At 42.2% G+C, this 23,856-nt stretch overlaps 1 protein-coding gene across 31 annotated transcripts in view; it reads right to left on the bottom strand.

The window, feature by feature from the left end:
- NRXN1 (neurexin 1) overlaps nt 1–23,856 on the bottom strand; it is a 1,923,519-nt gene that overhangs the window by 862,435 nt on the left and 1,037,228 nt on the right. For all 31 annotated transcript variants that reach the window (XM_077485574.1, XM_077485592.1, XM_077485575.1 and 28 more), the window contains one exon: nt 3,891–4,272. In XM_077485574.1, the coding sequence (XP_077341700.1) occupies nt 3,891–4,272 (382 nt within the window). The remainder of the gene's footprint in view (nt 1–3,890; nt 4,273–23,856) is intronic.

Here is a 23,856-nt window from a genome sequence, read left to right as displayed (position 1 = left end):
GAACAGGTGTGGAAATAATCAGGCCTGGGTGTGGCTAGAGAAATTGAACAAGGGGGGCAATCACTTTTTCACACAGGGCCATGATGGTTTGGATTTTTTTTCACCTTTAATAATAAACACCTTCATTTACAAATTGCATTTTGTGTTTACTTGTGTTGTCCTTGACTATTGTTTAAATTGGTTTGATGTTCCGAAACACTTAAGTGTGACAAACATGCAAAGGAACAGGAAATGAGGAAGGGGGCAAACACTTTTTCACACCACTGTACTTCTCCACTGATCATCAATATGGGGGAACACTACTATTTTTACTGTCTGTGTTTATTTTATGGCTATTATTATTGAAATTATTATGCCATTCATATTGTAATTATTTTGACTAAAAAATAATTTATTAGCAGGGGTTCATCGCTTTTTTAAGGATTATTTTTGTTAATAATGGGGAAAGATAAAGTAAAACAAATCAGCTAAGCACAGAGCTAAATGTAAAACCCCCCGACGTTTGCTATGGGTTTAAAATCCATGAATCCATCACGACATGTTCAGCAACACAGCCACAGATCTAAAGAAAAAATTGGACACTCCACTTTTTGATGCCCTCCAACCTTTGCTTCCCAACAGATGTTCATACCACCATCTCACCCTTCAGCTGTATTCCGTAAATATTAATCCAGCTGCTCCATTCAGAAGGGGATCCATGAACAGATCCCCTGCTAAGCTGAACGGGAATGATGTAAATTTTTTGACATCCATGCCCATACAGTTGTGTCTGCATTTCTACAGTGGACAGGGGTGGTCACATGGTGGCTCTATGGGCAGCTGGATTAAAACAAACTTAACGTTAGGGTTCGGATGGGAACCTGCAACCTCTGCCGTTTCTGGTTGTAGCTCTTTTTATTTTTTTGGTGTGCCAACTGGGATGCTGGACAGCTCCCTGTCAGATCTCTTAGGATAGTCTTGCCTTGTCTCTTGTTTCTGTTGAACCTTGAACTTTTTGCTCCTCCCACAAACTTCCTGATTTAAGCCATGTCTTTCCAGCTGATATCTTACTTTTTGCATACCTACAACTATCTTTCTCGCCACTACCATACGTTATTGACGTTTGTCTTGTTCCACTGGCTACGCTTCCACTTGATGCAACCACTTGTTAGGCCTCATGCACACGAGACGCAGATGAAACCTCTGTTAAAAAAAGCTGAAACGCGCGTTTAGAAACGCGCGTTTAGAAACGCGCGTTTTACCGCGTTTGCATGCCGCGTTTAGACGCGTTTAGAGGCGTTTAGACGCGTTTGCGTTTAAACGCGTTTATAAAGATAACATCATGTAGACCCTCCCCAAGCTCTCAAAGCATTTTTTTTAACTATTTCTGCTATTTTGATCAGAGTGAGCAGCAGCAGCATAGAGAGCAGTTGTACACTTGCATTTGCCGTGTCACTTGCCACGGCACCTGCCACAAGTTGTGGATTGTCCACTTGCCACGTCACTTGCCACAAGTTGGGGATTGTCCACTTGCCACATCACCTGCCACGTCACCTGCCACAAATTGTGGATTGTCCACTTGCCACGTCACTTGCCACATCACCTGCCACTTCACTTGCCACGAGATGTGGATTGTCCACTTTCCACCTCATCTGCCATGCCACCTGCCACAAGCTGTGGATTGTCCACTTGCCACGTCACCAGCCACATCACCTGCCACAAGTTGTGGATTGTCCACTTGCCACGTGACTTGCCACATCACCTGCCACGTCACTTGCCACATCACCTGCCACAAGTTGTGGATTGTCTACTTGCCGCGTCACTTGCCACATCACCTGCCACGTCACTTGCCACGTCACCTGCCACAAGTTGTGGATTGTTCACTTGCCACGTCACCTGCCACGTCACCTGCCACAAGTTGTGGATTGTCCACTTGCCACGTCACTTGCCACAAGCTGTGGATTGTCCACTTGCCACATCACTTGCCACGTCACCTGCCACGTCACTTGCCACGTCACCTGCCACAAGTTGTGGATTGTCCACTTGCCACGTCACTTGCCACATCACCTGCCACGTCACTTGCCACGAGATGTGGATTGTCCACTTGCCACGTGACTTGCCACATCACCTGCCACGTCACTTGCCACATCACCTGCCACAAGTTGTGGATTGTCTACTTGCCGCGTCACTTGCCACATCACCTGCCACGTCACTTGCCACGTCACCTGCCACAAGTTGTGGATTGTTCACTTGCCACGTCACCTGCCACGTCACCTGCCACAAGTTGTGGATTGTCCACTTGCCACGTCACTTGCCACAAGCTGTGGATTGTCCACTTGCCACATCACTTGCCACGTCACCTGCCACGTCACTTGCCACGTCACCTGCCACAAGTTGTGGATTGTCCACTTGCCACGTCACTTGCCACATCACCTGCCACGTCACTTGCCACGAGATGTGGATTGTCCACTTGCCATGTCACTTGCCACGTCACCTGCCACGTCACTTGCCACGTCAGCTGCCACGTCACTTGCCACAAGATGTGGATTGTCCACTTGTCACATCACCTGCCACATCACTTGCCACATCACCTGCCACGTCACCTGCCACAAGTTGTGGATTGTCCACTTGCCACGTCACTTGCCACAAGTTGTGGATTGTCCACTTGCAATTGCAATTGTTTAAAATATTTTTCTAATGGTTTTTCATCATTTGCAATCATTTTTGAGATTTTTAATGTAAAAAAAAGGTCACCTTTAAAAACGCATATAAACGCAAACGCGGCTAAACGCGGGTGCCGCGTTTAGCCGCGTTTAGCCGCGTTTAGCGTCTGAAACGCAGAAATTTTTGTTTCTGAACGCATTTTTTTGCTTCTGGAAAAGCAAGATTAAACGCAACTGCATATAAACGGAAAAAAACGAGACTGTGTGCATGGACACATAGGATAACATTGAATGAGTTCAGGTGCAGTTGAAAAAACTGTCCAACTGCATCTGAACGTGCGTTTAACTGCGTCTCGTGTGCATGAGGCCTTACTGATCTTGGCTTGTTTACTGACTACACTCCTGCTTGATCCCTAGCTGTTATATCTACTACTGTACCCCAGCTTGCTCACCTCCTGGTTGGGCACACCTGAAGACTGTGACCTGGTACCAACATGCAGCAAAACTCATCTCCATCAGGAGCTCTGGTAAATACTGGTTAGTGCTTAGACCCGGCAACTCAGATGAACCTGCCTCATTCTCCAGGGTGACCTGCTTATGTACTCATCCTGCTGGTTGGTGAGAGCCTCTCTGCTGCAATAGACACTAGTCTCCAAGCCTGAACCCTGACACTTATGTCCATTTAAACCAGGCTACCTCCAGCCCATTGCATTTAAATCCAGAAAAACTGAAAAGGGCACAGTCATTTTACATATTTTGGCTTATTCCTCGACTACCCTTCTGCTTGATCCCAACCTGCAACCACAGGTTACTGACCTTTGGCTTGTTAACAGACTACACTTCTGCTTGATCCCAAATTGCTATATCTGCTACTGGACCCAAGCTTGCCCACCTTCTGGTGGGGCTATCCTGATTACTGTGACCTGGTACTAACACGCAGAAAAATCATCTCCACCATCATGAACTCTGGTGAATACTGGTTAGTGTTTAGACCCTGCATCTCTACTGCTCCAGCTACCAGTCTCAAAGTCTGAACCCTGACCCCAAAATTTGTGTCCATTTATACTAGGCTACCTCCAACTCATTGCATTTAGGTCCACAAAAACAGAAAAAGAAAAATTTGGCTCATTGGTGGCTGTAGGTGGTTCTAGACTGCATCAAACATTTAATAAACCCACAATTTAATATCACAGCAATGCAACACTTAATTTAATAACAATGACCATGATGAAGCACCTCTATACTTACCCTTTAACTAGTTCAACAACAATAAAGTCATTGCCATCACCACTGTTATAAAGAATGAGGCCATCTGAAGATGTGGTTTTGAACTGAAAGAAGAGGTGCATAGAGGTATATGCCTGCAAAGTGGCCAAGGCAACGTAGCTAGCTTTTGTCTTAAAAGTAACCGGGTCGGCAATTATGTTCCTGAACCCAAAGCGGGCATTTAGTTCACAATAATCAATATCTCCATTCTTGCAGAGGTCAATGTAGGGCATGCTGTTGAAGGTTAGGCTCTGCAGATGGCCAATGAAATTGGAAGGGACAGCGGTCAGGTAACGGCGCTCAGTGATGATCCCAGTTTCAATGTTGTGGAATTCCAGTCTTGTGTGGTCACCAGCCATTTGACCTGGGAAGAAAAGAAGAAATTATAGTAAAAATTAAATGCACAAACGTACATTTTCACCTTCTATGACTGCCTGATAAATATGGCGGAATACAGTGTCCTATAATTACAGACAGGGAATCAGTTGTGCTAAGCAAAAACATAATTTGGCAGCCCTAGTTTTATTTGATGTTCTTTGTTCTCTGTAGGCTCCTTTGTTGTCCTGTCTCTGGTTTGAACATCCCTGACAAAAGACAGTTGGAAGGGAAGTTCACCCTCTGTATATGAACAAAGATTCCCTTTGGTTATTTTATTTTCTCAGTTGGTTCTGAAATTAGGATTAAAACTAAAATATTACAGTAAAGCAGGTGCAACAAATCATAATGATGGTCTTATAGTCCATTGGCATGCAAGAACCAGCAATATAGTTATTGTGGATAACGCATAGTATGTCTTAAAATAGGCAAAGGAGCACATTTCTGGTGTAATACAACTTCTAAAGCCTAATATTGGTAAATATTATCATTTTTTTTAATCCCAGCTAAACCATAGGATGTTAAAAACCATAGAAATACAGAAAGCAGAGCCAGGCCAAAAACAGATGAAAGATCCATCCAAGATATTTTTTGGATCTTGTCCAAGATAATTATAATTGTTAGTAAATACACCATACAAAAACAGCCAATGGGGTTGATTTACTAAAACCGAGAGTGCAAAATATGGCACAGCTGTGCATGGTAGCCAATCAGCTTCTAACTTCAGCTTGTTCAATTAAGCTTTGGCAAAAAAAAAAAAAACTGGAAGCTGATTGGTTTCTCTGCAGAGCTGCACCAAATGTTGCAGTCTCTAGGTTTAGAAAATCAGCCTCAATTTGTTTTAACCTCCCTGGCGGTATGATCAGTTCTGGTTTTAGGTGCTGAAAGCGGTACAATTATTTTGCATGGAAATTTGGCGTCTTATATTGTAGTCCTGTAATTTTTAGGAATAACTCTCTTAAATCTGTTCAAACCAGAGTCTAGCAGACATCTCGGGTATGATAAAGTTTATAATATAATAAATACTAATAAAAATTATTCAATAATGTAATCAAATCCAAAAACACTGAAAAAGGGACACTTTTTGGTTGCTATGGACAATCTCCAAATTCCAGGCAGAAAAACAGTATTTAGAATATAAAAGTGCATGCAGGGCACTGCACAGACCACTAGGGACAAAGGGGGTGTGTAATTTTTTTATACTGTACTATAATCTGTAAGATTACAGTACTGTGTGTGTTTTGTGTGTTTTTACTTTTTTGAATTTGGCGCCGATCTCCGCTCCCGTGCGTCGTAACGTCGCAGGGAACGGAGCTCGGCGGCACTCGGGCACTGTGTGAATCGAGCGAAGGACAGCTGGATCACACAGCGCGGAGGACATTGCTGGATCCAGGGGACAAGGTAAGTAACTCTCCCTGGGTCCTCCCTGTATCCAGCGATGCGATCCCGAGTCTGGCTCGGGGTTTCCGCTAGGGAGGTTAACAGCAACCCCACTCCCCTGTCATCAGGATTGGTCTAGAGCAGGGGTAACAGATCTACCTGAACAACATGATGGAAGTCAAAGATCATCAGTGTCGCCTCCTCAAACCTGATTTAAACCTCTAATTGCAATACTCCTGTGTCCCAATCATGTGCATTGCAGGCCAATCATGGGTTTAAATCAGGTGGTGAGGAGACAACCAATCAACTCCTCACCACCTGTCAAACACACTTGCAAAGTGGCTTCATTCACTTGAATCGGACATGCTTGGCAGGTGCAACCATGACAGGGCATATAACTCCTGCTGCAGCTGTGACATGAGTACACCCCTGGCCACTGCATCTAAAGGGGATCCGGTTGGGGCAGGGGTGAAAAAAACACATCTTAACTATGGGGTTTTATCACCCCCCCAACTGAAAATGTAAATGAACCCTTACTGTTCTGCCCCCCCCCCCCCCATAAGGCTGCTTTCACACTGATGTGCTGCAGTTTACCTGTTTCATGGGTGCAGCGCAATGCATCTGCAACTTTCCCGGGTTAGCTGCACTTTGCCATAGACTTCTATTTTATCCTGCAGGCATGGTGCATCACTTTCTGAAAGCGTATAAAAAATCCTAAATTCAGAAAGTACATCAAACCCGCAGGATATAATAGACGTCTATGGCTAAGTGCAGCTAACCCGCAGCACTGCACTCGCAGTGTGGGTAAACTGTAGCGCATCAGTGTTAAAGCAGCCCTATACTATAATGCTCAGTGTATTGTTTCACACTGACTTTAAGATCTCTTTCCTGCTACTGGCACCACTCTGGAGACTGCTAGCCAGCATAAGAGGTTGAGTACAGTCGGTATCACTCCACATGGGACAGGAGCTGGCCCTACAGAGGGGGCTTATGCGGCTCCTGCTTCTTACTACAGCTCCAACTTTACATGCAGTCCCTCTGCATTGCACTCTGATGCTCTGGGATGGCAGGCTATTACGCAGACCCAGGGGCGGACTGACAACTCATGGTGCCCCCGGGCCAATAGGAGATAATGGGGCCCGGGGCAATGGGAGATTATGGGCCCCCCGGCAATCAGAGATTATGGGGCCACACAGTGTACACACACAGTATACAATCACACATTATACACATACATGTGCACACAGTATACACAGACATGTTTCTATTGGCTGAGAAGGTACTGGAGAGTTGGGGCAGCTATAATGTCAGGATTTTTAGACCAAAAGGATTTCGGTAAGGGACATTTCAGAGACAGATGTAAAAAAAAACAGATTTTTACATACTGTCCCTGGTTTTACTGAGGCTGGCAACCCTGATGGGGCCCCCTAGTGGCCTGGGGCCCTCGGCATTGCCAGAGTAGCCAAATGGTCAGTCGGACCCTGCCCAGACCATGATCTACCAGTCACCTGGCTGTGATCTACTGGTAGATTGCGATCTACAGGTTGCTGACCCCCAGTCTTGAGAAAACAGGGACCTCAAAGATTTATTTTAGAACCAGAATGTTATGAAGTAACAATGTTACATATTAATTAAAGAAATCTGACCACACACCGATGAAATCTTGTAGAATCCAACTGTTTTTTGATAAAGCATTTAGCTTTGAGTGCATACTGAAACACTGTACCTCTATCTACAGCCACACCCTAGAGAGCTAGAGGTGGAAGGCTTGCGGTGGATGGTGGAAGCAACCTGCCTGGTCAGTAAAAAAAAAAAATGGATTCTCCAAGATGCCATCAGGGTTCAGCCCGCTTTCTTGAATTGAAGTGCAGTGTGGAGAGAAGGTAGGCTCCTGGACTTCAGCAACCAGCTCTACAAAGGTGTTGGCAGTGCTGTTGCTGAGCATGTAGGCAGGTGCAGTTTGCTTCCTCCACTGTGGGTGGTGCTGGACTAGAGTGGCATCACAGCATGGATAGGAAGTCAGGGGAAACTTGGTTTCTCTGTGGGTTCCCGGAGACAGTGTTCCGGTTGGCTGCGCTGGATCCAGGTGACCCTTGGCAGCCATTTTGGAGACTCTGCTAGTCTTTTTATGTCCCTGCTCCCCAGGATTTTGGTGTAATTGCAACTGCGTAGTGTAGGGACAGGTAGGGACAGGTACCCCATCTGACAGGGACAGTACTAGTGGCAGGGAAAGGTTCCAGATGAAGAAGGAAAGCATAGGGTTCACAATTTCTCTGGACTGCTTCCAGCTTCGGCACAAGATGGCTGCATTCTGCCCCTCCTAACACGTGCTGTTTGTTTGACTGAAACCTGTTTTTTTTTACATGTTTCTGGATCCAAGAGTTTTCCTGGTTGGGCTGTCTTCCCACCGGGTTTACTGTGAATTGTCTTGACTTACTTCATTACAAGTTCTTTACATTGCAACCGGACTGTGTGTGTTATTGCCGCTGCACCACGCTGCACCCACCTACAAGCACACTGGAGGTCCATGTCGCTTAGCAAGCCTCTCAACGGTCCCACAATGAATCCTTAGTGACTGTTGGGGTAAAACGCTAGGAATGGAATTGTTTGCCATAGCCTCAGAGAAGAAGTGGAGAAGATTTATAGAGGGCAATGTTGATTAGATGGGCATCTACCAATTGTACTAACAAGAACAGCAGCAGTCAGAGTAGAGAGAGAGCTGTAGATTGCAGTTGTTATCAGGTTACCAATCTTCTAAGCCTTATTATAGGAATGTATGTCGTTTGCAAGAACAACAGGGTATTGACATGCTACTGAGCAGCCACATGTGCTAAGAAGCAATGCAAACACACAAATCCCCGTCCTGACAGGAGAGACATATAGTCTGTTATTAGTAATCAGGAACAATGATGTCTCTCCTCCTCTAGTCAGTCACATCCCCCCCCCCCCACAGTTAGAAACACACACGGGGGAACACATTTAACCCCTTGATCGCCCCCCCAGTTTTAACTCATTTCCTGCTAGTGGCATTTACGCAGTAATCAGTGCATTTTTATAGCATTGACTTTTACAGCATGACTTGATGTCTGTCAGTGTCCCGCGATCATGTCATGGAGCAGCAGAACGGGGAGATGTCTATATAAACAAGGCATTTCCCCCTTCTGCCTAGTGATATGACAAAGATCCACTGCTCCCTGTCATCGGGAGCAGAGATCGCTGTCATGTCCTAGGTAACCCATCCCCCCCACAGTTAGAATCACTCCCTAGGACACACGTAACCCCTTGATCGCCCCCTAGTGTTTAACTCCTTCTCTGCCAGTGTCATTTATACAGTAATCAGTGCATTTTTATAGCACTGATCACTGTATAAAGGACAATGGTCTCAATAGTGTCAAAAGTGTCTGATGTGTCCGCCATAATTTCGCAGTCATGATAAAAATCGCAGATCGCTGCCATTACTAATTAAAAAAAATAATAATAATAAAAATTCCATAAATCTATCCCCTATTTTGTAGATGCTATAACTTTTGTGCATCCCAATCAATATATGCTATTTTTTTTTTTACCAAAAATATGTAGAAGAATACATATCGGCCTAAATAGAGAAATTCATTCTTTTTTTTATATATAATTTTTTGGGGTATTTATTATAGCAAATAGTAAAAAGTATTGCTTTTTTTTCAAAATTTTCTCTTTTTTTTTTATAGCACAAGAAATAAAAAATGCACAGAAGATCAAATACCACCAAAAGAAAGCTCTATTTGTGGGGGAAAAAGGACATCAATTTTGTTTGGGTGCAACGTCGCACGACCGCGCAGTTGTCAGTTAAAGCGACGCAGTGCCGAATCGCAAAAAGTGCTCTGGTCAGGAAGGGGGTAAATTCTTCCGGGGCTGAAGTGGTTACATTTGCATGTTGCTCCCTGGTGTCCACTAGGTGGTGCAATTGTAGCTGTGCAATCTGTTGATTTGTTTCTGAGTTTATTTAACCACTACAATACAGGGCACTTTCACCCCCTTCCTTCCCAGCCCAATTTTCAGCTTTCATCGCTCTCGCGCTTTCAGTGACAATTGCGCGGTCATGCTACACTGTACCCAAATGAAATTGTTATCATTTTGTTCGCACAAATAGAGCTTTATTTTGGTGTTATTTATTCACGACTCCGTTTTTTATTTTTTGCGATATAAGCGCAAAAAAAGCGGAAATTTGGAAAAAAAACAATATTTTCTTTTTTCTATTTGAAAAGAAATCCAATAAAATCAAATTTTGTCATAAATTTAAGCCAAAATGTATTCTGCTACATGTTTTTGGTAAAAAAAATTCCGTTAAGTGTATAATAATTGGTTTGTGTGATCACGGACATATGTACGCAAATGATCATGTACATATGTGTGCAGGTGATCACGTACATATGTGTGCAGATAATCATTGGGACATGTGATTTTAGTGGGACATATGTGGGGGACATGTTTTTATTATTAGGGACATGTGTTTTTATTATTTGGGGACATGTATGTTTTGGGGACATGTGTGGGGACTGTGTTTGTACTGTGTGGTGTGTTGTGTGTTGACACTAGACTGATGATCAGTGAGTAAAAAGCTGTAAAAAACAGCTCATACTCACTGATCATCAGCCGGCTGCAGCGTTCTGCTCTCCTCTCCTCAGCGATGACTTCCGTGTGAGGAGAGGAGAGCCGATTGCCTAGCAACCGGCTGTTTGTTTACATCACATGACGGCCGTGATTGGACACGGCCGTCATGTGATCAGGAGGGCCAATCACAGAGCCCTCCTGCCGATCTGAGATGTGCCGTGTCCGGGTGACACGAGCACATCGGGATCGCGCCGCTGCGCGGGCACGCGCGCGCGCGATCCCGCTACTTCTGAATGACGTTCAGGAACGTCCTATCAGGAGTAGACGGCTCCCACCCGGCCGTATATATGCATTGGCCGGGTGGGAAGTGGTTAAGCAATGATCTACAGATTGTACAGCTAAATTCTACACCACCCAGTAGCCAGCTGGGAGAAGCGCCCACATTTAAAGGAATGCTGGGATGTGCTCACTCATATAGCACTCAAGCTCTTGAAGGATGGTCCAAGGCAGGTTGCTGTGTCATTTACAGGAACCTGCCGCCATTCTTACCAAACTCGATCTAAGTATGGATCAAAGACTGGAAAAAAGAACCCAGTGATGACATCACTGGATCTCAAAGTAGATATCTCTTGAAAACAAAATTATTTAATTGAAATTAGTTTTATGTATGCACAGTACATTATATTTCAGCTTTAAAGAGTCTAAAAGGTCCACTATAAAACACAAGACTAATCCAATTTCAACTGGTGTACAAAATGACCTCCACTGAATATCTAATAGACACAGTATTACCAAAAGTATTGGGACACCTGCCTTTACACGCACATGAACTTTAATGGCATCCCAGCCTTAGTCTGTAGGGTTCAATATTGAGTTGGCCCACCCGTTGTAGCTATAACAGCTTCAACTCTTCTGGGAAGATTGTCCACAAGGTTTAGGAGTGTGTCTATGGGAATGTTTGACCATTCTTCCAGAAGCGCATTTGTGAGGTCAGGCACTGATGTTGGACAAGAAGGCCTGGCTCCCAGTCTCCGCTCTTATTCATTCCAAATTAGCACACTACTGCTCAGCAGCACTTTACCTGGTTGCTGCCTCCTGAGAAACTTCCCTGTACTTATTTGCCTTCCTATGGCTAACAATAAAGTGTCCTTCATATGCGTTAACACTCTTTATACATATGCGCTATTTATTTCTTAGTAGCACATTGTCCATTTCACTTTTGACCCTCTCCACTCCATAAATATGCTCAGCAGCATTATTTCTCTGTTATTGTTTCCTATTACTTCTTATGCCCAAATCCCTGCCCAGCAGCATATGATCCCTGTAACTAATGCTTGCCAAGGGCCAAAACTCATTAAAAATAACTTTGTTTCATCCACTGTTCAACACCAATGTCCCTTGTACATATGTCAGTGTATAGGGCGGTGATGGTGAACCTTGGCACCCCAGATGTTTTGGAACTACATTTCCCATAATGCTCTTGCACTCTGCAGTGTAGTTGAGCATCATGGGAAATGCAGTTCCAAAACATCTGGGGTGCCAAGGTTCGCCATCACTGGTATAGGGAGTGCAGCAACACTCCCTACACATTAACATAAACTGGTAGATTTACTAAAGGCAGATAGTAGACATGTGCACTGACAAAAAATGTGTTAGCCCTTGTACACACGGTCGGAAATTCCGACAACCAAATCAGTTAGATTTTGTCCGATGGATTTTGTCCGAAACTGTTGCATACACACAGTCGGACAAAGTTGTCAGAAAATCCGATCGTACTTAACGTGATGACGTTATTTCGTTAGGACGGGACTACGTTCAGGCTAGTAGCCAATAGCTTTGGTCTAGGAATTTGATCTGAGCATGCGTGGCACTTTGTCCGATCGGAACTCTCTACACATGATCGGACAAAGTCCGATTGGATCATGTTGTCGGAAAGATACTCCGACGGAAACAGTCCGATGGATCCCACACACTGTCGGATTATCCGACAACACGGTCCTATCGGACATTGTCCATCGGAATGTCCAACCGTGTGTACAAGGGCTTAGTTTTCGTTTCATTCCTTTTTTTTTTTTGCTTTTTTTGGAAATTCGGAAATTCTAAATTTCGGAATTTGAAAAATTCGTAAATTAACAAATTTGTCAAAATTTGTTAAAAAATCGAATTCAGAACTAAACTAATTGCACATGTCTAGCAAATAGCAAATAGACTCTGCACTTTGCTCCAAAGCTTAGTAAATGAGCAGAAGCTCTGCTGACTTCTATCATCCAATCATGTACAGACAAAAATGCTGTTTTTTTAAAAATTTTCCATTTTCCTTGTATGTGATTGAGTATTCATTGCAACGTGAAGCTTTACCTCATTTACAAAGCTCTGGAGCAGCTGCACGTCTAGAGTGCAACTGAACTTTGCAAAGTGCACATTCTATTTACCTTTAGTAAATCAACCCCAAAATGTAGCTAAACAGGTGCAATACCTTCTTATTGGTGTTGATTTACTAAAACCGGAGAGTGCAAAATCTGGTGCAGCTGTGCATTGTGGCCAATCAGCTTCTAACTTCAGCTTGTTCAATTAAAGTGGAAGCTCACCCTAATACTAAAATCTCTAAATCTACTGGTATCCACAATTTGCGACTAATCTGTCTAGCCCTGTAAAGAAGAAATCGCCTTTTCTGAAGCCGATCCATAATGGTCTCCAGCAGCGGAAGCTCTGTAGAAGAGACAGCCGGCTGTGAAATTCAATGGGAAGTGACGTCACCCATTGACTTACTATGGGGTTTCCGTTGTTGGCTGCCTCATCTGCACCCACCTACACAGAGAAGCTCAGCGTGGGACCGGAGCGGCTTCAGAAAAGGTCTGTATAGCGATTTCTTCTTTACAGGGCTAGTCTTAGGTCAGGATGCCTGTACACTTAGAGATTTTAGTATTAGAGTGAACTTTTACTTTAAGCTTTGACACAAAAATAATGGAAGCTGATTGATTTCTATGCAGGGCTGCACCAGATTTTGCACCCTCCAGTTTTAGTAAATCAGCCTCTATATTTTTGACACATCAGTTATTTTTCTGAACTTGTGGAATGTTTAACCACTTAAAGGGGTTATATTATATATAATATGTATATATAGTATATAATAAACTATATATATATATATATATATATATATATATATATATATATATATATATATATATATATATATATATATATATTGTGAAAGATAATGTTACACCAAGTAAATTGATACCCAACATGTCATGCTTCGAAATTGCGCCCACTTGTGGAATGGCGACAAACTTTTACTCAAAAATTCTACAGGTTGCATGTTTTGAGCTACAGAGGAGGTCTAGGGCTAGAATTATTGCTCTCACTCTATCTCACATGTGTGGTTTGAATACCATTTTTAATAGCGGGCATTACTCACTTATGCATTCGCTTCTGCGTGCGAGCTCAGTGGGATGGGGCACGTTTAATTTTTTTTCCGTATTTATTTGACCTTTTTTTTTTTTTCACTGTTATTTAAAAAAAAAAAATGGTGTCACTTTTATTCCTATTACAAGGAATGTAAAAAACCCTTGTTATAGAAAAAAAGCATGCCAGGACCTCTTAAATATGAGATCTAAGGTCAAAAAGACCTCAGATCTCATATTTACATTAAAATGCATTTGAAAAAATAAGAAATAAAAAATGTCCCTTTTAAGAGATATGGGTGCAAGTGACGTTTTGACGTCGCTTCCGCCCTGCAATGATAAGGAGACTGGTGGGGGCCCATCTTCCCCTCACTCGTCTCCATGCCTAGCAAGAAGAAGGATCTGATCGCCTCCGTCGCTGCCGACAGCTCCGGTAGGCAGCGGAGGGCACTGGAGAGTGGCGGGAGGGGCTCCCCATCTCCCGCCCGTGATAAAAGTGATCTTGCGGCGAATCTGCTGCAGAGATCAATTTTATCTGAAAGCGGAACACCCACTGAAGAAGAGGTTACCGGGGATATGGTAGCTAGCTGCTGCCATAACAACGATATTCCTCTTCAAAGTAGCGACGTATAACGATGGCGGGTCGGTCAGTAAGTGGTTAAAGCCTAGCTCCAAGAATAATGTCACCTTAAATAGTTCAATAAATAGCAAATAGCACTAGCAGGTGTGCTATATGAACTGTATGTAGTCGCAGCGCTGTGTATATAGCACTGTGTTCTAGACATGTGAACACTGAAATATTTTGTTTCGGAATTTCGTTTTCGTCAGAAAAATAAATACTCCCAAAATTCGTTTTTATTTATTTTGTTTCACAAAAAAATGCATTCGTCCAAAAATCCGAAATAATTGAGGTCGATTTTGTCACTGAAGGCTTATGATGTCTGTCGAATGTTCTAAGAAGATTCAACGGAGCAGCTAAACTGTACGACGCCGCAATTGTTCATTTCTGGTCGAATGTTCCGCCTACAAGCTATAGTAGAATTGTAATGTTGTATGACACTGTGTTTCGGCAGTAACAGTAACAAAATAGAGTCAGGCTGCTCAGCCATTCACAGGAAGCTTTGTATTCTTTAAATTAATACAAATCTTCCTCTGATTGACTAAAGCTTAGTACACACTGCTAGTCTTTTTCCTTCAATCCAACGGGCTGAATGAAAAAAAACTGACAACTCAGGTCGGAACTGATGTGCTAACAATCTGATGTTAGTACGGTGCTCTCCCCTGCTGTTCTATTGGGTTCTGACAGGAGGAAGCCCCCCAGCCAGATCACTGTGGTCATCGCACTCTTGTCTGAGAGCGCTGATTAGGAACCAGTTGGCAGACCTTTTTCGGTCGTGAAGCCGGCCAAATGGCTGCGGTACACACAGCCCGAATATCAGCCAGTTTGTATTGAACTGGGTGATAGCGCCTGAGATTTGACCCGTGTCTATGGGGCTTGAGGCAGAGATCATGATGTAATCCATCCACCTCTCCACCTTTAATAGAATACAAAGCTTCCCATAGATGACTGTGCAGTGCTCAGCCTGAATGTATTTTGTTTCAGGAGCGGGACAGTAACTTCCCATCCTACTATCAGAACATAACTACAGTTTGCCTAGCAATCACACCTGTTAATGAAGTACATAGATTCAAAAAGGGACATTATCCACTTGCCGTCCATGCTATAGCCAAAAGATGGCTGCAGTGTGGACTTAATTTGCCGGGAGGGCGTCCATGGACATCCTCCTGTGCTTGAGCGGCCTGCGCGCCCCCTGCGTGAAGAGCGAAAAAAAAGCACTGGCGGCTGCGAGTGGGACATCGGTCACGATCATGGAGAGTTATCAGCATCACCTACCAGTGCCCACCAGTGCCCACCAGTGCCACCTACCAGTGCCCACCAGCGCTACCTACCAGTGTTCACAGTACCACCCATCAGTGCCCTCAATGTCACCTATCAGTGCCCACAGCGCCACCTATTAATCACCAATCAGTGTGTTATAACCAGTTCTGCCTATCAATATCACCTACCAGTGCCACCTACCAGTGCCCATCAGTGCCTTCTACCAGTGACCATCAGTGTCCCCCATCAGTGCACCCCATCAGTGCCGCCCATCAGTGCCACCCATCAGGACCCATCAGTTCCCTCTTATCAGTGCCCATCAGTGCCGTATTATCAGTGCCAATCAGTGTCGTCTTATCAGTGCCCATCAGTGTCGTCTTATCTGTGCCTATCAGTGTCACCTTATCTGTGCCCATCAGTGCAGTGCATCAGTGCCCATCAGTGCAGCCTCATCAGCGAATATCAATGAAGGAGAAAAATTACCCGTTTGCTAAATTTTATAACAAACTATGAAACATGTTTTTGTTTTTTTCAAAAATTTCTGTCTTTTTTTGTTTGTTTAGCAAAAAATAAAAACCAAAATAACCAAATAACCAAATAAAAACTAAAGAAAGCTCCATTTGTGTGGAAAGAAAATGATAACAATGTCATTTGGGTACAGTGTAGCATGACCGCCCAATTGTCATTCAAAGTGTGACAGTGCTGAAAGCTGAAAATTGGTCTGGGCAGGAGGGGGGTTTAAGCGCCTGGTAAGCAAGTGGTTAAACACCAGTCTAGAGTTAGACTTTAAAGAAAAACAACAAAAAATAAAACATTACACAGGAAATGTATTGCAGAGATTGGGGGGTGGTTATGCCTCAATTTGCTTCTATACAGTACTGACATAATATGTTCTTTATTCATTCCTCTCCATGCAGGATTAATCCTCGTTTGTGCAAGGGAAATTGTACGTAGAACCTACTGATGTTAACATTTTAGGGTTTAGTGAAGCCAAATAGAATTCTCACCCTGCAAGGGAAGTTTCAATTTGCAGCATTTTTTTCCCCAGAGCTTAATGAACAAGGTGAAGCTTTGTTGACTTCCACCATCCAAGCATATACATGCAACCTTTTTTTTTTTTTTCTTTTTTTTTTCTTGCCCTTGATTGAATATTTCTTGCAAACTGAAATTTCACCACATTCACTGGGGAAAATCCCCTTGCATAGTAAACAGCCCATTTGCATTTAGCAAATCAACCTCTTTATGTCTATCCTGGGTTGGTTGGTGGTGGAAAGAGTAATTCAGTCAATCAATGTATTCTTCCTTTTGAAATTACTGATGACAACAAGCACATTTCATACATGCAACGCAAAGGCATCATTTTTCCTGGTGGAATTAATGCTAAACTCCAGCAAACAGCAAAATACAAAGATGAAATACATATAAGGGAGCTGTTTTTGGATTTTAGAATTTGAGATTTTTACAGCTCACCCACACAGCACAGTCCTGCCTGGCAGGGGAGGAGGACCTCACCTCTGCTGATATTTCACTTTCAGCTGGAGGCCTGCACCCCCACTTTGTGACTGGACAGTAAAAGGAGGAGCAGGAGACTGATGTAGTTATCTTTCTGTCACTCTTCTCCTCCTATTAGCATGTTCCTTGCACTGAAATATACATGATTGGCTTATTGTGCTTCTTCCACATCTCCTAGTCTGAGTTCAGATGTGGAGGAACCTCAAGAGGTTTACACCCCCCTGGTAGTTAAATTCAGGTGCATTGCAGCTTGCATTAAAATAAAAATTGCACCTATAGATATTAAAAATTACTTTGTATGTTTTATACCTGCCTGAAGCTTATCCTTAAAGTGGTTGTAAACCCTCCCCCACAACTTTGTCCCATGTAAATCAGCATAAAAAACACTAATGAGCACTGCTTGTAGATATCTCCTTACTTGCTTAGTATTGTTGTAATCCTTTCTGTTCTGTGTAATGAAGTCACTGAGCATGCCCAGATCTCCCCTGATTTACGGCACACTCTCTATGTGCTTGTCTATCTGTTATCAGGACTTCCTACGGCACAACACTGAACTCTTCTAATCACTCAGAGCTTCCTCCTACACACCATGTGCCCAGGTGACCTCATATACAGTCTAAACTTGGTCATTACTGCAGTCTTATGAGCTGAAGCTGATAAGTCTGACAAAGGAAAACATTAGACATGGGCACAAGTAAATACTATGAAATAAACAAGTAAGCTATGAACAGGGAAGGAGAGTTGCCATAGAAACGTTGGATTGAGAAGGAGGCTTGGTTAACAGTACAGGAAGTGCTCAATGTAAGGGCGGAAATACACTCCACTGTGGACTCAGAAAACAATACTTAAGATGGCGCTGCCTAACCCCTGGAAACAAGTTTTTTAAAGTTTCTTTAAACAGTAAGTAATATGCGATTTGGGCTGGATTACAGTAGCTATAGTCTGATAATTACTTATTATAATGGACTAATTGAAAAGAAGCATCAGAGTGGGAGAGTTTACTTCCTCTTTAAGTATAACCAAAATAAAAAAAAGTGATTTTCTGCTATTTCCTGCCCACCGATACTAGTCATATGGTGAAGACATAGGGTCTATCTAAGGTCAACAGACTATGGTTTTCCCAAGATAAAATTATTGCCTTGCAATATGTGATTCAAGGCCTGGCTCTCAATTAATAATTACTTCTTACATGTTGAAAGCCATGAAAAACTAAAATATCTACAAATTTAAAATATTTTTGTGGTTATCTTTGAAAAAACATCCTCTTGGAAACATCTGTTGGAAACATCTGTTATTCCACCTTATGATTTATATTCCCAGTAGACATGTGCACCGTCAATAAATTTGTTTTGTTTTGTTTCGTTCAGTTCTGAATTAGCTGTTAATTCGTATTTCGTAATTCGTGTCCGAAATTCAATTTGGATTCGTACGAAATATGAATTTTCTTTAGGTTTGTTAACTTTTTGTAACAATTATGAATGTTCGTTATGATGAATTTATCATTATGAGGGGCTTCCACCATCCCTGTGCTGTGCTCATAATGAGGGGCTCCCACCATCCCTGTGCTGTGCTCATTATGAGGGGCTCCCACCATCCCTGTTCTCTGCTGACTTCCTGGGTTTATAACGAATAATCGTAATTAACGAAAATTCTTATTTTGTCCGATCCGAATCTCCCATCGACTACCAGTAACAGTCTCCCACTTCCATATTAAAAAAGGTAATTTCCCAACCCTCTCTCGGCAGCAGAAGAAAACCTCTGATTGGTCAACAAAACACCAGGAATTTGGATCCGAAATTCGTAAACAAAAATTTAGTATTTTGTACAAAATTCGGAAGCATAGCAATTCGTATTTTCGATCCTCCCAAATGTACGAATTTACGGAAATTCTTACGAAACTAATCGCACATGTCTAATTCCCAGTTTTGAGTAGAGAAATACATTTCCCTTTCGGGTGAGGTATTTGATTACCTCTGCGTTTTTTTATTTTTTACTCTATAAACAAAGAACGACAGCCAATTTAAAAAAACTAAACAAAAAAAAACAACAATATTTGTTACTTTCTGCTTGAAAACATATGCAATAAAAATTTTAAAAAATCTAATTTTCTCATCAATTTAGACCAATATGTATTCTGCTACATGTTTTTGGTAAATCAAAACCCAATAAGCGTATATTGATTGGTTTGCACAAAAGTTATAGGGGCTACAAACTATGGAATACTTTTATTTATATATTTTTTTACTAGTAATGGCAGCGATCAGTGACGTATAGCGGAGCTGCGATATTGTGGCGGACAAATCAGACACAAACTGACACTTTTTTGGGAACCAGCAATAAGTGCTAAAAATATGCCCTGTCACTGTACTAATGACACTGGCAGGAAAGAGGTTAACTCAGAGGCGAGCAAAGGGTTAAATGTGTGCCTAGCTGGTGTTTCAGAGTAGTGGAGGAGGTGCTTTTGCTAGTGGAAGGCATGGATCTGTGTTTCTGCTTTACAGAAACACAAGATTTCTTCTATACTGACAAAATGACGATCTGTCTTGTTTACATAGGTAGACTGGCATTCTGTCTGTGTAACGAATGATCAGTGGGTTCTGGCAGAAATGGGGTCCGTGAGAATCACTGATCAGCTCCTGTTTTGTAAAAATCACAGTGAAAGGAATCATATATATATATATATATATATATATATATATATATATATATATATATATATATATATATGATTCTGCAGAGTGCGGCCGTCCTGTAGCAGTAAATCTGCTTTGGGGTGGTCAGGAAGAGGTTAAACTTGCTGCATTTTTAAATAGATTTTTACTGAATACATAACTGCATATAGTTATGTATTCAGTATCCTTATTATAACATTACCCAGACCTCAAAACTGTACAAAACACCACACAATGGAAATGCTCAAAGGGACAACTTTCCTTACTACACATAGAGCCAACAACAAAAAAATAGGGTAGAACACCACCTATTCTGCCAGCAGTTTTGTACTAAGTGTATACACCCAATTAGCAACAAGCTACATGCCACCCTTGAAAGCCTTGGCCCCTAGGCACCTGGCATCTGTGTTTGCGAAGCATAAATCCAGACCTTTTCCACTCTTTTTTATTTCTGTCTGGAGGTCAGCTTTAATCCCTTCATGCCTGCAACTTGTTTAATAAATAATTTGCTACATTAAAAAAAAGGACTCCTATTAAGAGTCATCATTTTGTGCAGTTGATGGTCTCAATCACAGCTGTCATTGAAAACTTTGGTCCCCACTAATAATTAGGAGCCAATCAGGGTGGTTTCCAATTATGTGATCACTAGGTCAGCTATGACCTAGTGATGATGTGCAGGGTAGACACTTCTCTGATAAAATAAGCTTTCACCCTGTAGTTGTGCACTGCCATCTTTGGGCTGCAATAGAATCTGCATTGCTATCTATTTAATAGTGTAACTGTTAGATACAATTACATTATTAAAAATAAAAATCTGTTAAAAATGAGAAAAAAATGCCTTTTTTAATTTTTACACTTTTGTCAGCTTATAATAAAACAAAAATATATCAAGGTGTTATATAGGTATGCAAATTGGTCATAGAGGTTTAGTCAAGGTAAACACCAGTGCTGGCACTGTAAACCGTGGCTGAAGCATCTAGGCATCAATGGCCTCTGAAAAATAAGGACATTATGTAAAATGTTACTAACATCGAATGTTTCACACATTTTCCTTGTGTTTATGATGCGACTGATGTACAGTCATTAGCTGCAGAAAACTGATCAATCTAGATAAAGTTACATTCCTTTGAAATGAATAACAGTGATGAGAAAATTAAGGAGCTTCTATATTATGTCAGTTTATTGAACATGACATTCACATCTGCGTTTTGATCAACTTATGATATGCTTACAAGCAAAGTGGCAAATTTGCATTTTTCTTTTATTAAAAAACTGAAAAAGAAATTACAACTGACAGATATTTGAAGAAGTTATGGTATAAATCTAAAAGTTTTTGACTTTTTTATCAAACTTTATTCTTTAGCAAATTTAAAGAAAAACATTTGATCTGCAAACTGTAACTTTTACTTTACTTTGTACTTGTGGCCCTATAGGACATCTGATTATAACAAGAGAATGTACACATACTGATTTTTTTATTTATTTTCTATTTAACAGCTAAATGATTTTCCTTTATTTTCTATCTAACAGTTAAAGGAAAGCTCACAATGACATGGCTGCTATTGGTGGTCCTTGTCTAACCATTACCAATATAAGGTCCTTCATCACCCAATGAAAAAATACCAAATGGTATCCCTTCCTACTGTCTCTAACCCTAGGGCTTATAGGGGGCAAGTTGGAGAAACTCGTCTTATTAGTGTTTTCTTCCTTATTAGACACAGCCATTTGTGTTTGTAATGTGCCTTACCCCATAGGCTGTCCACAGTGACCTTATTAAGTCTGCAGTAGCGCAGGTTGCTGAAGAATCATGACTTGCCATCTACATACACAGTGGTTGGGTCAGCATATCAAGAAAAAACAACAACCCCTGTTTAATAGCCTTAGACCCCTTTCACACGAGCCGCCTAGGGTGTCAGCGGTAAAGCGGCGCTTTTATGGAGCGGCGTTTTGCCGGCAGTATCACAGCACTGCCCCATTAATTTCAATGAGGAGCGGTGAGTTCAACACTCCTTCACCACTCAGAAGGACTTTTTTTACGCCCTGCCAGCGCACCGCTCCAGTGTGAAAGCCCTCAGTGGTGCTACTTTTTTCAGGCGCTATGCAGGCGCTATTTTTAGTGCTGTAGCACCTGAAAAACGCCGGCAATATGAAAGGGGTCTTAGGCTTGCCATCTTTGAACATTAGACAAACAAAAAGTGCAAATGCTTGTAGCACACATAATGCACTATGGGAAAAAGTGAGCATGTTTCAACAGATATGATTAAACCAGTGTGCTTTAGTCATAGTGAGCATAGTAAAGAAAAGCCAGGTTTTTGTTAACTTGATAACTCAAATTGCAAATGTTATTTTGTGATTCATCCCAAGGGAAGATAAGGTGGAAAAATTGTATACAAAATAATTAGAAGGGTGGAGCCTGGCCTCAGATCAGTATAACTACATGCTCAAGGACCCCAGCAGGGAAAAGCTACAACACAGCGATGCAAAATTCATAAATAACCGGATGCAATTCCCTTCAACCCTCTGAAACCTGAGGATGTCTGTGAGCTCCACCATCCAGCAATTGTCAGGATCTACACAACCACAGTGGCTCACAGACTACTTCCACAAACTCAGCAACATGTTGACCTCAGCAGATGGAGAGGGGAGCGAGATGGAGTCCACCCCCTCTACACAGCAACACTCTCAGGGCATTCAAAGCGCACAGATCCCTGCTGCTGCTGCCGATCCAGCTACACAAAAGGAGGATAAAGACTCCCGAAGAGACCTGCGATCTCACCTCCTACCTCCCCATTATCAAAAGGATAGTGAGTAAGAAGCAACTGGCTGTAGATGAGGACAGTACTATTACGATTACACATATGTCTCCTCAGTCCCTAGCTGCACTCCCAAGCACTGATCAACCTGCCTCAGAAGGTACCATAAAGGAGATGCTGTTATCCCTTAAAAATGACCTACAGGCAGACCTAAATAAAAATCTGGCCTCTTTACAGTCTCATATAGAACATGTGGTGGAAAGAGTTGATGCAGAAGAGAGATCACTAGGTGAACACACAAATGCCTATAATAGCCTGTCAGAAGAATTTCAGGGGCATTACACTGACATACAGTGGTTGAAATCCAAAGTCGCAGGCCTTGAGGATAGATCCTGATGTAATAACCTGAAATTCTGGGGCATTCCTGAATCTGTCACAAATCCAGAGCTAATTCTGTACTTACAACAACTCCTTAAAGTCCTAATTACTATGGAAAACCCTAAGGATTTCTTCACTGACATGGCCCACAGGCTAGCAAAACTCGCTTCACTTCCTGACACCGTCCCTAGAGACGTGATAACCAGGATACATACAAGGGTGTGGGTTGAGACCTGTGGCCTTCAATGAAGTACAAAAATGGATTTTACAGTAAATACAATTTTATTTTCTTTCATATTTAGTTAAAGAACAATAAAAAATAAAAAATATTGAAAAAGGAAGTATGCATCAAGTGCAGTAGGGGCTGCCGCCTACAGGAGGGCCCCCTCTGTGGGTGACAAACTGGTATCAAGTGAATAAAAATCCATTAAATACATGTAGAACCTTGGGCCCTTGTGCATGTGGCGGATGTGGCTACTGCCAATATATGGATAGGCGTAAACAAATCGAGTTGCCCAATATTTATAGATTTCGCCCCAAACACTATGTAAACTGTAGGACCCCTGGCATAGTGTAGCTGCTTACTTGTGAATGTGGGTGCTACTATGTCAGGAAGACCATAAACTAATTTTGGAAATGTATATAACAACACCTATCCACTATACACAAACGTGATCCTGGTGTACCTATTGGCCGCCACATGGCCCTGATCCATCCAGAATTCATTCCCAAAGTACATTCTTTGGCACTTGACCATGTACATTTTAACTCCAGGGGTGGCGATTTTAATAAACATCTCCTCCAGTGCAAATTGAGATGGATATTTAATCTACAGGTCACCTTACCACCTGGCCTCAATGAGACGTTTAATTTCAAACCCTTGCTTCCAGAATTTGTCTTGGGGGGGTGTGAATTAAATCTATAACCCCCCATTTGAAATCATGGATATACCATGTCCAGTGACATCATAGTTTTTTTTGCATTATGCTGTCCCTTTAATAA

This window comes from Lithobates pipiens, unplaced genomic scaffold (assembly GCF_037356315.1).
Source record: "Lithobates pipiens isolate NorthernLeopardFrog02 unplaced genomic scaffold, aLitPip1_a1.2 Scaffold_18, whole genome shotgun sequence".
Lineage (NCBI taxonomy): Eukaryota > Metazoa > Chordata > Amphibia > Anura > Ranidae > Lithobates > Lithobates pipiens.
The sequence above is the reverse complement of the archived record's forward strand: the minus strand, read 5'-3'. Positions and strand labels throughout refer to the sequence as shown.